Source organism: Hylobates moloch, unplaced genomic scaffold (genome assembly GCF_009828535.3).
Source record: "Hylobates moloch isolate HMO894 unplaced genomic scaffold, HMol_V3 SCAFFOLD_7, whole genome shotgun sequence".
In the NCBI taxonomy this organism is placed as follows: Eukaryota; Metazoa; Chordata; class Mammalia; order Primates; family Hylobatidae; genus Hylobates; species Hylobates moloch.
Window position 1 is genome coordinate 13414178 of NW_026652282.1, and position 13252 is coordinate 13427429.

Below are 13252 nucleotides of genomic sequence, written 5' to 3' on the forward strand. Positions count from 1 at the left end.
GAGTGCAGTGGCGCAATCTCGGCTCACTGCAAGCTCCGCCTCCCGGGTTCACGCCATTCTCCTGCCTCAGCCTCTCCGAGTAGCTGGGACTACAGGCGCCCGCCACCACGCCCGGCTAATTTTTTGTATTTTTAGTAGAGACGGGGTTTCACCGTGGTCTCGATCTCCTGACCTCGTGATCCACCCGCCTCGGCCTCCCAAAGTGCTGGGATTACAAGCGTGAGCCACCGCGCCCGGCACATTTTTAAAAAACATAAAAAAGGACTAAACTCTTTAGGGAGAAAAAAACTACCATTAACAATTTAGAAGGAAAGCAAAATCACTTTGAAAAATATTTGCAGCCTAACAAAGGATTAATGACCTTTATATGTAAAGAGTTTACCAATCAGTAAGGAAAATAATACCAAAATGAAGAAAAGATATGAACAAGCTATTCATAAAACAAACAGCCAATAAACATATAAAAATTCATATATATTAATCGAAGAATCAACAAAAGAAAATCTTTTCACTTATCAAAATGAAAAAAATTTCTAAAATAATACCCAGTGTCATCACGATTTGGAAAGCTGACACATTACTACCGTAGGTGTGATTAAATCATTTTCACAAAGAGAAGAGAATTATGTTTAAGAGAAAAAAACTGATTCTTCACATTTAAAAATTCTATAATGGTATTAATTTTTGTAAGAAACCCTAAGACATTAATAACTATGCATCTTGGTTTATTGCTAAGAGCAGTAAGCTGGTTACCTGGAAGATAGTTTGCAACCCTGTTGCAAGTAGGCATTCAGGTTCCCAGTTGCCGCAAGTAACAGCCCCAGATACGGAGGGGAAGGCTTCATCGGCCTAGAAGAAAACTCAGGATGGAACTGGACACCAACAAAATAAGGATGATCTGAAATGAGAACAATCACGATGCAATTAAAGCAGACAAACAAGAGAACTGCTTTAAAGATCTTCTTATCTTTGAATATGAAAGCTCATTAAATGGTAAGATGATTCTTTAACCCGTTATCATTACAGTCAGTTACTTTCACTATCCATCCATTCCTGCGTGGAATTTCAAATTGTAAAACACGTCTTGGAAATTTTACGTGCGGAAGGTGTCAGAGTGAGCAAAGTCAAGCAAAAATTTTTGAATGGCGAGAAGAATTCTGCTTTCCCCAAATCTGCCTGCTTTTTGAAGGCACTTTGTAGATTTGTGTTGGTTCGATTTTCCTTGGACTTTAGGCTAACCCTAGGTCTTTCTTTTAGGAGGCTTCAGGCCATTTCCTGCAAGGTCTTCTCCTTTCCCAGGGTAAGGGTCCCCTGGGATAAACCAACACAATGTCGACCCATTGGGCTACCCTTGGGAACGCAAGGAGGACAATTGCTTTTCTAGTCACAGCTTTAAGTTGGGTATTACTCATAGCACCATAAAACTGAGCATTTTTTGAACAAAGTGATTCAGAGCAATGATCCATTCATTCAAATATCCTGTCCCTGGCTATGACTCAAACTAAAGATAATAAAAATATAATAAGTTTAAGAGGGGGAAGTAAATATAACTTTAAAGCTTTCAATGAGGTGCCTTATCAAATGATCTAAAATCTAGTATGGAATTCAAAATCACAAATTCCCATCACTTACCACCAAAGATCCAAAGCTACTACTATAGTAATAAGAAAATGATGATTGAATGCAAATGCCTACTTTCTTAAGGTAATCATTTAAAGCCCTGCTAGAATAGCTATTATTAAAAAGTCAAAAAACAGCAGATGCTGGCAAGGCTGTGGAGAAAAGAAAACATACTGTTGCTGGGAATGTAAGTTATTTCAGCCACCGTGGAAAGCAGTTTGGAGATTTCCCAAAGAACTTAAACCAGAATTACCATTCAACTCAATAATCCCATTACTGGGTATATACCCAAAGGAAAATAAATCATTCTACAAAAAAGACACATGCACTTACATGTTCATGGCAGCAGCATTCACAATAGCAAAGACATGGAATCGACTAGATGCCCATCAATGGTGGATTGGATAAAGAAAATGTGGTACATATATACCATGGAATAGTATGCAGCCATAAAAACGAAACCATGTCCTTTGCAGCAACATGGATGCAGCTGGGGGCCATTATTCTAAATGAATTAACACAGAAATGGAAAAGCAAATACTGCATGTTCTTACTTATAAATGGGAGCTAAACACTGGGTACTCATGGACATAAAGATGGGAACAATAGACACTGGGAACTACCAGAGGGAGGAAGGAGAGGGGAGTGCAAGAGTGAAAAACTATCTGTTGGGTACTCTAGTCAGTACTTGGGTGATGGGATCCATACCCTAAACCTTAGCATCACACAATATACCCATGTAACAAATCTGCACATGGGCCAGGCACAGTAACTCATGCCTGTAATCCCAGTACTCTGGGAGGCCAAGGTGGGAAGATTTCTTGAGCCTAGGAGCTCGAGACCAGCCAGGGCAACATGGTGAAACCCTATCTGTACAAAAAATACAAAAATTAGCTGGGCGTGGTGGCGTGCACCTGTGGTTCCAGCTACTTGGGAGGCTGAGGTGGGAGGATCGCTTCAGCCCAGGAGTGGAGGTTGCCATGAGTCATGATAATACCACTGCACTCCAGCCTAGGTGACAGGGTGAGACCCTATCTCAAAAAAATAAATAAAACTGCATATGTACTCCCTGCATCCAAAATGAAAGTTGAAATTATTAAAAAAAAAAAAAAAAAAAAAAAAGCTCTGCTATAGAAAATGGTAGCCACTAGCCACATGTAGCTACTTTTTTTTCTTTTTGAGACGGAGTCTCGCTGTCGCCCAGGCTAGAGTGCAGTGGCGCAATTTCGGCTCACTGCAGGCTCCGCCCCGCGGGGTTCACGCCATTCTCCTGCCTCAGCCTCCTGAGTAGCTGGGACTACAGGCACCCGCCACCTCGCCCGGCTAATTTTTTGTATTTTTAGTAGAGATGGGGTTTCACCATGTTAGCCAGGATGGTCTCGATCTCCTGACCTCATGATCCGCCCACCTCGGCCTCCCAAAGTGCTGGGATTACAGGTGTGAGCCACCGCACCCGGCCATAGCTACTTAAATTCATTAAAATTAATTGAGTATTTGAAACATGTTCAAAGTTACATGTGGCTAGTGGCTACCATATTGAATAGGGTGGACTAGTTCTATCATTGCAGTGAGTTCTATAGGACAGCTCTGATCCCAGAAAAATCCAGTGAGTTCCATAGGACAGCTCTGATCCCAGAAAAATCCAGTGTAGAAATTCTCTACATCTAAGAAGAAACCTCCTTGAATTAGAGGAATATGCAGGTAAGAAAGCCTGATAAGGGGAATGCCACCTTCTCCCAGGAATGTATTCCTTCAAGAAACGCAGAGAAATCATCCACACTTAGAGAAGAAATTAAGCAATGCGGCTTTAAATTTAAGAGACAATAAATCTTACTGCATAACCTGTAGGGACACTTTTGGGAAAAAAAGCAGACAGTAACTGTGCTTTTGTATCACTACAGACAGATGCTGAGCAATGTAATCATGTAATAGCCAGGGACAGAATATGTGAATGAATGGATCATTGCTCTGAATCACTTTATTATCCAAAAAATCCTCTATGCCAATATGAGGAGAAAGTAAAAAGTTTTTATTTTGATGATGTTCTATCAGTTAGATAAAATTATCTGTAAAATAATGCTGTTGATTGCTTTAAACCAAATTCTGACATTATATAACATTAATCTCAAGCTTTGTTGTTCCTCTCAGAACCCTTCAGGAACAGTGGAGATTCGTGGATATGTTTCCAAGGGGTATCTAAGATCAAAATCCTCTGGGGAATTTTCCTTAATAACTGCTTGCAGTCCGCTTTTAAAAACTGCAAGGTTTTACAGCAGCTCTCAATTCCTTTTCAATCCACATGAAATTTGAAAGGCCCAATGGGAATCTAAATCCTTACGATGAAAGAACCTTCTAAATATTTGATGACAATAATGAGAACCAGGAGAATTAAAAGTGAATAAGTACTTAAACAAAGTAAACAAATAGTAATTTGCTTAAGAAATTTTCTGCCGGCCGGGCGTGGTGGCTCACGCCTGTAATCCCAGCACTTTGGGAGGCCGAGGCGGGTGGATCATGAGGTCGGGAGATCGAGACCATCCTGGCTAACACAGTGAAACCCCGTCTCTACTAAAAATACAAAAAAATTAGCCGGGCGAGGTGGCGGGCGCCTGTAGTCCCAGCTACTCGGAGAGGCTGAGGCAGGAGAATGGCGTGAACCCGGGAGGCGGAGCTTGCAGTGAGCCGAGATTGCGCCACTGCACTCCAGCCTGGGTGAAAGAGCGAGACTCCATCTCAAAAAAAAAAGAAAAAAAAAAAAAATTTTCTGCCTTCTCACATGCTAGGAAGATTTAAGAGGCTTCAATACCAACAGCGATCCACACTTTAATTCTAAATGATGGGCATTTCCATCAGAAAGACTCCTGGAAATGCGTACTTACTATTCTAATTCAAAACTCTAGGCATGAATTGATCATCTTAGGTAGAATGTGAAAACAAGAGAAACAATAAAATCTCACAGCAGTGGTGGCAGAAGGAGGTAAACAACTGGGTTTGCTCTTGCCGCAAAGGACTAGCTAGATGGCCCTGGGCATGTCATTTAACCTCTTTGCACTCCGGTCTCCTCTGTAAAGTGGGAATAGCATCATCTGCTTTGTTAGTTACATAAGCTATGCAAAGTCCCTAGCAAGAGGTCTAGTGACAAGCATCCAGTAAGTGCACACTAAATGTCCATTGCTTTCCTTCTTTCAGGTCTAGATAAAATGCTACTCTGTTCAAAAGAGCCTTCTTAGACTTCAATTCTCCCCTCTGCTTGGGACTCTGGAAGTACTTGAACAGATTAGACACAAAAAGGAAAAGAGACAGAGAAAAGGCATTTGAAATGGAGAATAGTGACATGAGCTAAAACGGAGAAAGAAGAGGGAGGTTAGAAGACGCATAGGCAATCCAATTTATCTGGAGCCTAAAGCATATAGGCTGGAAATGCAGGTTCTGGAACATCACGGTACCATTTTTACAGTATCCTGCACACACTTAGTACTCAATACATGAGAGTGGTTTATCCAACAACTTAGTGTCACACACTGCAGAGTTCTGTTCTTGTTAGGAGGTATTGGAGAAGGGATGGCTTGGAAGCAGGAAGGAGATTGAGGACAAGTGTGAGCTGGAGTTGGCATGCACTGGGACTAGTGTTCTAGGGACGGCAGTGCAATTCCAAACACAGCTTTCTTTCCAGAGGCGGAATCTGCAGGACTTGACAACTCACTGCTAGTTGGGATCTGAAGGGGAAGAAGAGCTAATATGTGAAATTTCTAGCCTGATAGTCTAGGAGAATGGTTCTCCACCAAATGTGCCCCCCAGGGACTTTTTTTTTTTTTTTTTTTAAGATAGGGTCTTGCTCTGTCACCCAGGCTGGAGTGCAGTGGCATGATCATGGCTCACTGCAGCCTCAACTTCCCAGGCTCAACCTCCTACCTCAGCCTCCCAAGTAGCTGGGACCACAGGCATGAACCACCATGCCCAGCTAATTATTTAGTTTTTTGTAGAGACAGGACCTCGCTATGTTCCCCACGCTGATCTCGAACTTCCGGCTTCAAGTGATCTTCGACCTTCGCCTCCCAAAGCATTGGGATTACAGGCGTCAGCCACTGCACCTGGCTCTCCAGGGGCATTTGATGATGTCTGGAGATATTTTGGGTTGTCACAACATGGGAGGTAGGGATGATACTGGCAGTGAGTAGAGGCTAGGAATGCTGCCAAACACTCTACAACAGGGGTGTCCAATCTTTTGGCTTCCCTGGGCCACACTGGAAGAAGATGAATTGTCTTGGGCCATACATAAAATACACTAACACTAATGATAGCTGATGAGCTTTAAAAAAAATTGCAAAAAAATCTCATAATGTTTTAAGAAAGTTTACGAATTTGTGTTGGACCACATTCAAAGCCGTCCTGGGCTGCATGCAGCCCACGGACTGTGGGTTGGACAAGCTTGCTATACAGTGCACAGGACAGCCTCCACGACAAAGAATTATTCCACTCCAAATGTCAATCAATAGTGGCAAGGCTGAGAAACCCTGGACAAGGATATTGATGATATCTTAACAGAAACAGGAGAATGAACTAATTGGGAGAGCATGTAAATTTGGTTTTAAATAAGTTGAGATGGAAGTGTCAACACAACATCCAAATACACAAACAGGTCAAGGAGGCACGTGAAAAGTTAAATTCAAGTTAGTTAAATGAAGTGTATATGTGTGAGTCTAGCCCAGGAGTTAGCAAATGTTTCTGTAAAGGGCCAATATTCTGTAAAAGGTAAATATTTCAGGCTTTGTGAGCCATAAGGTCTCTTTCTTAACTATTCATCTCTGCCATGGTAGCATAAAAAACAGCCATGGGCCAGGTGCAGTTGCTCATGCTAGTAATCTCAGCACTTTGGGAGGCTGAGGAGGGAAGAGGCCTTGAGCCCAGGTGAGACCAGCCTGAGCAACATGGCAAAACTCTGCCTCTACAAAAAAATTTAAAAATTGGCTGCACGTGGTGGCTCATGCCTGTAATCCCAGCACTTTGGGAGGCCGAGGCAGGCAGATCACGAGGTCAGGAGTTCAAGACCAGCCTAGCCAACATAGTGAAACCCCGTCTCTACTAAAAAATATAAAAATTAGCCGGGCATGGTGGAACATGCCTGTAGTCCCAGCTACTCAGGAGGGTAAGGCAGGAGAATTGCTTGAACCCGAGAGGTGGTGGTTACAGTGAGCCAAGATCACACCACTGCACTCCAGCTTGGGCAACAGAGTAAGACTTCGTCTAAAAAAAAAAAAAAAAAAAGTAGCCAGGCAGGGTGATGCACACCTGCAGTCCCAGCTACTTGGGAGGCTGAGGTGGGAGGATTGCTTGTGCCCAAGAGGTCAAGGCTGCAGTGGGCCATGATCATGGCACTGCACTCCAGCCTGGCTGACAGAGCTAGACCCTGTCTCAAAAAAAAAATTAAAATTAAAAGCAGCCATAGACAAGACATAAATGAATGAGTGTTGCTGTTGTCGGAGCTCAGAAAATACTACCCTAAAGTAGTTTGAACTGAAGGTGACTGGGAAGACCTCCAAAGCAAGAAGGTCACTCTGATGTTTCCCCCACCTTTCCATGTGAAAGCTGGCTATAAAGAAATTATCTGACCTACCTTTCCTGAAAGTAGGTCATAAGACCCTCATTCCAGATGAGTCCTGCTCTAGACCTGGGGGAATGGGATGCTACACAGAAAGGCCAAGAAGAATCTGAGTAGACAGACCTTTCTGGGTTTCCCTGTCAGTCTATTACCATTAGAGTATGCCCTTTTGCCCAGTCACATTGCTACATGGCTGTCCACTGTTCATCGAACCTAAGCATAAAAATGAAGTTTTCCCCAAGTCTTTGGGTCTTCATTCCTGAAGACTAAAGGGTCACATAAAACTTTGATTAAATAAATTTGTTATGCTTTTCTCTTGTCAACCTGTCTTGTTATAGGGTTGTTGGTCACGACCCTTATGATGGGTAAGAAGGTCACAGATAACACCTTTCTACCCCTAAACTGTGTTCCAATAAAACTTTATTTATGAGGCCGGGCGTGGTGGCTCACACTTGTAATCCCAGCACTTTGGGAGGCCGAGGCGGGCGGATCACAAGGTCAGGAGATCGAGACCACGGTGAAACCCTGTCTCTACTAAAAATACAAAAAATTAGCCAGGCGTGGTGGCGGGCGCCTGTAGTCCCAGCTACTCGGAGAGGCTGAGACAGGAGAATGGCGTGAACCCGGGAGGCGGAGCTTGCAGTGAGCCGAGATCACGCCACTGCACTCCAGCCTGGGCGACAGAGCGAGACTCCGTCTCAAAAAAAAAAAAACAAAAAACAAAAAATACAAAAAATTAGCCAGGCGTGATGGCGGGTGCCTGTAGTCCCAGCTACTCGGAGAGGCTGAGGCAGGAGAATGGCGTGAACCCGGGAGGCAGAGCTTGCAGTGAGCAGAGATTGCGCCACTGCACTCCAGCCTGGGCGACAGAGCAAGACTCCGTCTCAAAAAAAAAACAACAACAACAACAAAAAAAAAAACTTTATTTATGGATGCAAATTTGAATGGCATATACTTTTCACATGTCACAGACAGTATTCTTTTTTTAATTTTTTTAACCATTAAAAAATGTAAAAATCATTCTCAGCTCATAAGCTGGCTGTAAACAGCAGGCTGGACGTGGTGCACAGGCAGTAGTTTGCCAACACCTGGGCTAGAACATCAAGACAAAGAGCTGAGACCAGCTGTGACCATGAGCTTACCATGTCCTTGCAAAGCTGACTGAGAAGAACACTGCCTTCTGTCTCATCAATAGTAAATGTGTAGTTTGTGCCTATGTGCTCATGGGTGTTCCAGCCTGGTTACTAACAACAACTTCGGTGTTCTTCCTCAATTCTGATGCCTTTATTTCTGTTCTGTTTGCTCTTAAAAACAACTCTGGGGGCAGTGATTAGTGTTCAGAAGTTAAATGACTGACCCATGCTTGACCACCCAGCACAGTGGAGAAAGGCAGGAGAGAAGCCAGGTCCCTCAAGCAACAGACATCAACATCAGTCACCAAAAATGAGGTGGCACTTGGCTATTCTTTCTCAAAAGAGGAGAGCAGGCAGGGTGCCACTCAACAGTGCCACTCTGCCTTTCCCAGAGCACCTAACCTAGAGGCTGACACAAAGAAGTAGCCTCAGAAAGAGAGGAGTTGGTAAGGAAGCATACTAATTGTAGAACTGGTAGACTTGGAATAATACATCATTTTATGGTGGAGTCAGACTAATAGGCTCCAAAATGATCAGGATTATAAGCAGTCTGTTTTTCTGAGACAAAGTATCACTCTGTCACCCAGGCTGGAGTGCAGTGATGCGATCTCGGCTCACTGCAACCTCCACATCCTGGGTTCAAACGACTCTCCTGCCTCAGTCTCCTGAGTAGCTGGGACTACAGGTGCACGCCACCACGCCTGGCTAATTTTTGTATTTTTAGTAGAGATGGGGTTTCACCATGTTGGCCAACCTGGTCTCGAACTCCTGACCCCAGGTGATTCACCAACCTCAGCCTCCCAAAGTGCTGGGATTACAGGCGTGAGCCACCATGCCCAGCCAGCAGTCTGTTTTTTTTTTTTTTTTCATGTACTTTGTAGTTACATATTTGTTTTAAAGGAGAGAAGAAAAGAAAGAATGCAAAAAAACTGGGTCTCAAATTAGTCTGTGGTCCACAAAAAGGCAAGTTATCAGGAAGCTTTTTAAAAATGAAGAGGCCACTTACTTGCCAGTTCAATGATTTCCATCCTGTCTCCATCAACATCCTGACCTACAAAACTTAAGTCATTCTGCTCAAATTGGTTGATCAGGTTAGGGTTTACCTGCAAAACAAGAAATTAAGTGTTTATGGGCCACAGTGCAATACCAGCTGCCATACCAGGTCCTTCACCAATTGGGTGGGTTTTCCATTTCAGTGATCCTCTAACTAGTAGTTAATGTCTATATTCAATGCTCAAAGCCAATTTTAAACTCATGATGAACCTGAGATATAAAATGTAACCACAGCACCTAAATCTAGGAGGCCAACCTCCTATTACCCAAAGGTGAGATTCAAAAAGTAGGCCCTGTGACCCAGACATTCTGACTTGGAACATTGAGACTAGTTATTTATAGCCATTTCCATGTTTGCTTCTTCCCTTGAGTTATGTGTACTTACCTATCTCTCCCCGAATCACAAATTTGCTTGAGGATTAAAACTATCTTATTTCCCTTGTGACGAACCCCAGTGCTTTCTTTACATGCAGTTACATAAAAGCTCTAAAGAGAAGCTTGGAGCAAGTTTTCTACTAAAATATCATAATAGATGGCAACTCGATGACCTGGCTTGTGGCCCTTTCTGGCCCCCATCTCACCTTAGCCCTTTCCCAAACCTAAGGACTCCTTTTCAGACTCTCCTTCAGTGAAAGTGCTTCCCTATCTAAAATTAAGGTGGAGTCTCACCTATTCTTTGCAATCTTAACCTCAGAGCTTTTATTCTACATTTTAAAATTATACCAGTTCTCGTATTTTGTCATTATTTTTCCTTCCTTAACAGCTTTAAGACATAATTCACGTACCATACAATTCACCCATTTGAAATACACAAATGATTTTTCGTATATTCAGAGGTGTACAACCATTACCACAATCAACTGAAAAAGAAACCCTGTACCCTTTAACCTCATCCCCCAACCCCCCATCACCCTGACCTGATCCCCTAGCAATCACTAATCTATATCCCACATCTATAGATTTGCCTATTCTGGTCATTTTATATTAATAGAATCATGCAATATGTGGGCTTTTGTATCTGGCTTCTTTCACTCAGCATGATGTTTTCAAGGTTTATCTATGTTGTAGCATAAATCAGTACTTCATTTCCTTCTATGACCGAATAATACTCCATTGAATGAATACACCACATTTTGCTTATCTATTCACCAGTTGGTAGACATTTGAGTTGTTTCTGCCTTTTTGGCTATTATGAATATTGCTGCTATGATCATTCAGATAAAAGTTTTTGTGTGGACATACATTTTCATTTCTCTTGGGTATATATCTAGGAGTGGAACTGCTGGGTTATATGGTAATTCTTATGTCTAACCTTTTGAGAAACTTCCAGATGGTTTTCCAAAGGGGCTGCAATGTATTCCATTCCAACCAGCAATGCATGAAGGTTCCAGTTACCCCACATCCTCTCCACTACTTGTTATTATTGTCTGTGTTTGATTATAGCCAGCTTAGTGGGTGTGAAGTAGTATCTTTTTGTGGTTTCAATACGTATTTCCCTAATCACTAATGATTGTTGGGCATCTTTTCATGTGCTTATTAGTCATTTGTACATCTTCTTTGAAGAAATATCTATTCATATCATTTGCAATTATTCATTATTGAGTTGTAAGAGTTCTTCATATATTTTAGATACAAGTCCCTTATCCAATACAGGATTTAATCTGTAATTATTACGTTATCTTATTTTTTGTCCTCTCCATTAGAATATTAGCTCCCTAACAAGAGGGAGACCATGTCTATCTTTCCCCTTTCCATCTCCAGTGCATACCAGATGCAAAATAGCTGTGAATGAATGAATGGCTACGCTATTGTGTACGTAGCAGTTCTTGCACCTTCTCATTGCCACTTAGGCAAAGCAGCTCAATAATTTCTATCCCACCAGTTGGGCCTGTTCCCAATGGAAGTAAGACCAAAAATGTCCTACATGTACCAAATTATGTTCCTTGGTCATAGTGACACTGTTCATTGCCTACTCAGCATTGATTCCCACAAGTCCTCCTTCAAAACAGAGCCCTAGGCTTGTCCTGGTATCCACTCCACCCCTATATGAACCAGGAAACTCCATCTGTCCCATTCCAGAAACTGGTTCTAACTGGTCTAAGCCAAACATAATAAACCCAGCCCTCTTGGAAGATGAATATTGCAAGAACCCAGGTTTAAGCCCACTGATGTTCAGCATTGCCCTGAAAATGGCTACTGGTTCACAGGTGGGCAGGTAATCTAAGTTGATTTCCCTGTCTGGAGAGATGCCTCTTGTCCCAGATGCTGCTGGCAGCCACCTGGGAACTATGAGGGAGACCAGCTAAAGGACGAAGCAGACACACAGACAAGGGTAGGGCTGAGATAACCACAGAGACAACAGGAGCCCTGGTTGTGCCATGCCTGGAGCCTGTCCAGTCTCTGGACAACCTGGTGCCTGAGATAACAAATTTCCTTAATGTTTAGGCTGGTTTGAGTGATAACGAGCAGGGATTTCTGTTCTTCACAGTCAAATGCATCGTAATTGACACACTTATTAATCCTGGCATAGACGATCTACATTCAAGAAATCTATGTTTCTCATGTGGCAACCTCAACAATTAACTCCTTTTACTCATGTGACGCTAAGCCTCAAGCTTACTGTAAATTTCCAAAGAGGTTCTCAAACCAATCACCCCCTGATACCCAGGGATGCAACCCATCCCAAAAGGCACTTGGTTCCTTCTCAGAAGATTCAAGTCCTCTTTTCCACAAACCTGGCAAAATAAAGGACGGGGGCTAAGGATAAGAAACGATGGCCTTATCATGATCTAGAAGATGGCAGTTAGAGTAACAAAGGGCATTGACAGGCCCCGTGTGCAGGTATGTAAAGATTTTGCCTTTGGAAAGCCAAAAAGATGACAGCCTCCGCCCCCCACTCCCCATCCCCGTCCCCTCGCCGCCCATCTCCTCTGGAAGTGGGAGACTGTGGGAAATGTGGTCCTCTCTGAGCCCTGTGAATACCAGCAGGCTGGACACCTTTTCCAGAGGCTCAGCTTGTAATCACTGGGTTCCTCACTCTAAGCATCCATATTCCCCAGTAATTCAGCATGAAAGCCATACCTCAAACCGATGTCTGTGTCTTTCTTCTATAAAAGGAACATCACCATAAAGTTTCCCTGTAAAGATACAAGAGTGAGATTAATACTAGAGTAAGCAGCTTTACAAGCACATCCATGACGCTTTGTGGAGGAAGGTGCTTGGATCGCTATCTATCTATCAGAGGACTAAAAATGAACTCATAGACTCCACATAGTCATCTAGATTTTCTTCTTTTCTAATAGAAGATGGTGATAGCTTCTTTGAAACCCTGAAGCAATTCTCAAGTAAGCCATCACCATTGCATAAAAGAAAGCCAGATGCTACACAAGTCCACCACAGAATCCAGCAGATCTGCCCTCCTTATATACGCCTGCCTGCAGGACCAAGAGACGGTTATGTCTGCACTATCGCTTCAGTGCAGATTTGTAATGAGGCTCACTTACAAAGGAAGAAAACAAAACTGGAGGCAGGGAAGAGACTTGCCCAAAGCCCTGCCCTACTGGGCAGCGGAGCCTGTTCTTGAGCCCAGGCTTCCTCACACCTGGCCCAGTGCTTTCTCCACTCCACCAGCCGCCTCCAGATTTTCACACCGTACTGGCCACATTCAAAATGTACCCCACCTTAAAAATGTACCTATCCTATGATCCTACAATTGGACTTCTCAGAATTTATCCCAGAAAATAGAAATGAGGACAAAGACTTAACCACAAAGATGTGCACTGCTGAATTATTTAATAGCAAACAACTGGGAGCAAGCTGACCATCAAGAATAGATGAACTGGTGGAT

General features: G+C 43.0%; 1 protein-coding gene across 1 annotated transcript in view; it reads right to left on the minus strand.

The window, feature by feature from the left end:
- The window catches only part of CTPS2 (CTP synthase 2), a 113907-nt gene that overhangs the window by 14718 nt on the left and 85937 nt on the right, over positions 1–13252 (minus strand). Inside the window, exons 13-15 of the mRNA XM_032756631.2 lie at positions 12487–12542; positions 9359–9455; positions 754–898 (exon numbers count right to left, since the gene is read on the minus strand). Coding sequence (XP_032612522.1) covers positions 754–898; positions 9359–9455; positions 12487–12542 — 298 coding nt within the window. The remainder of the gene's footprint in view (positions 1–753; positions 899–9358; positions 9456–12486; positions 12543–13252) is intronic.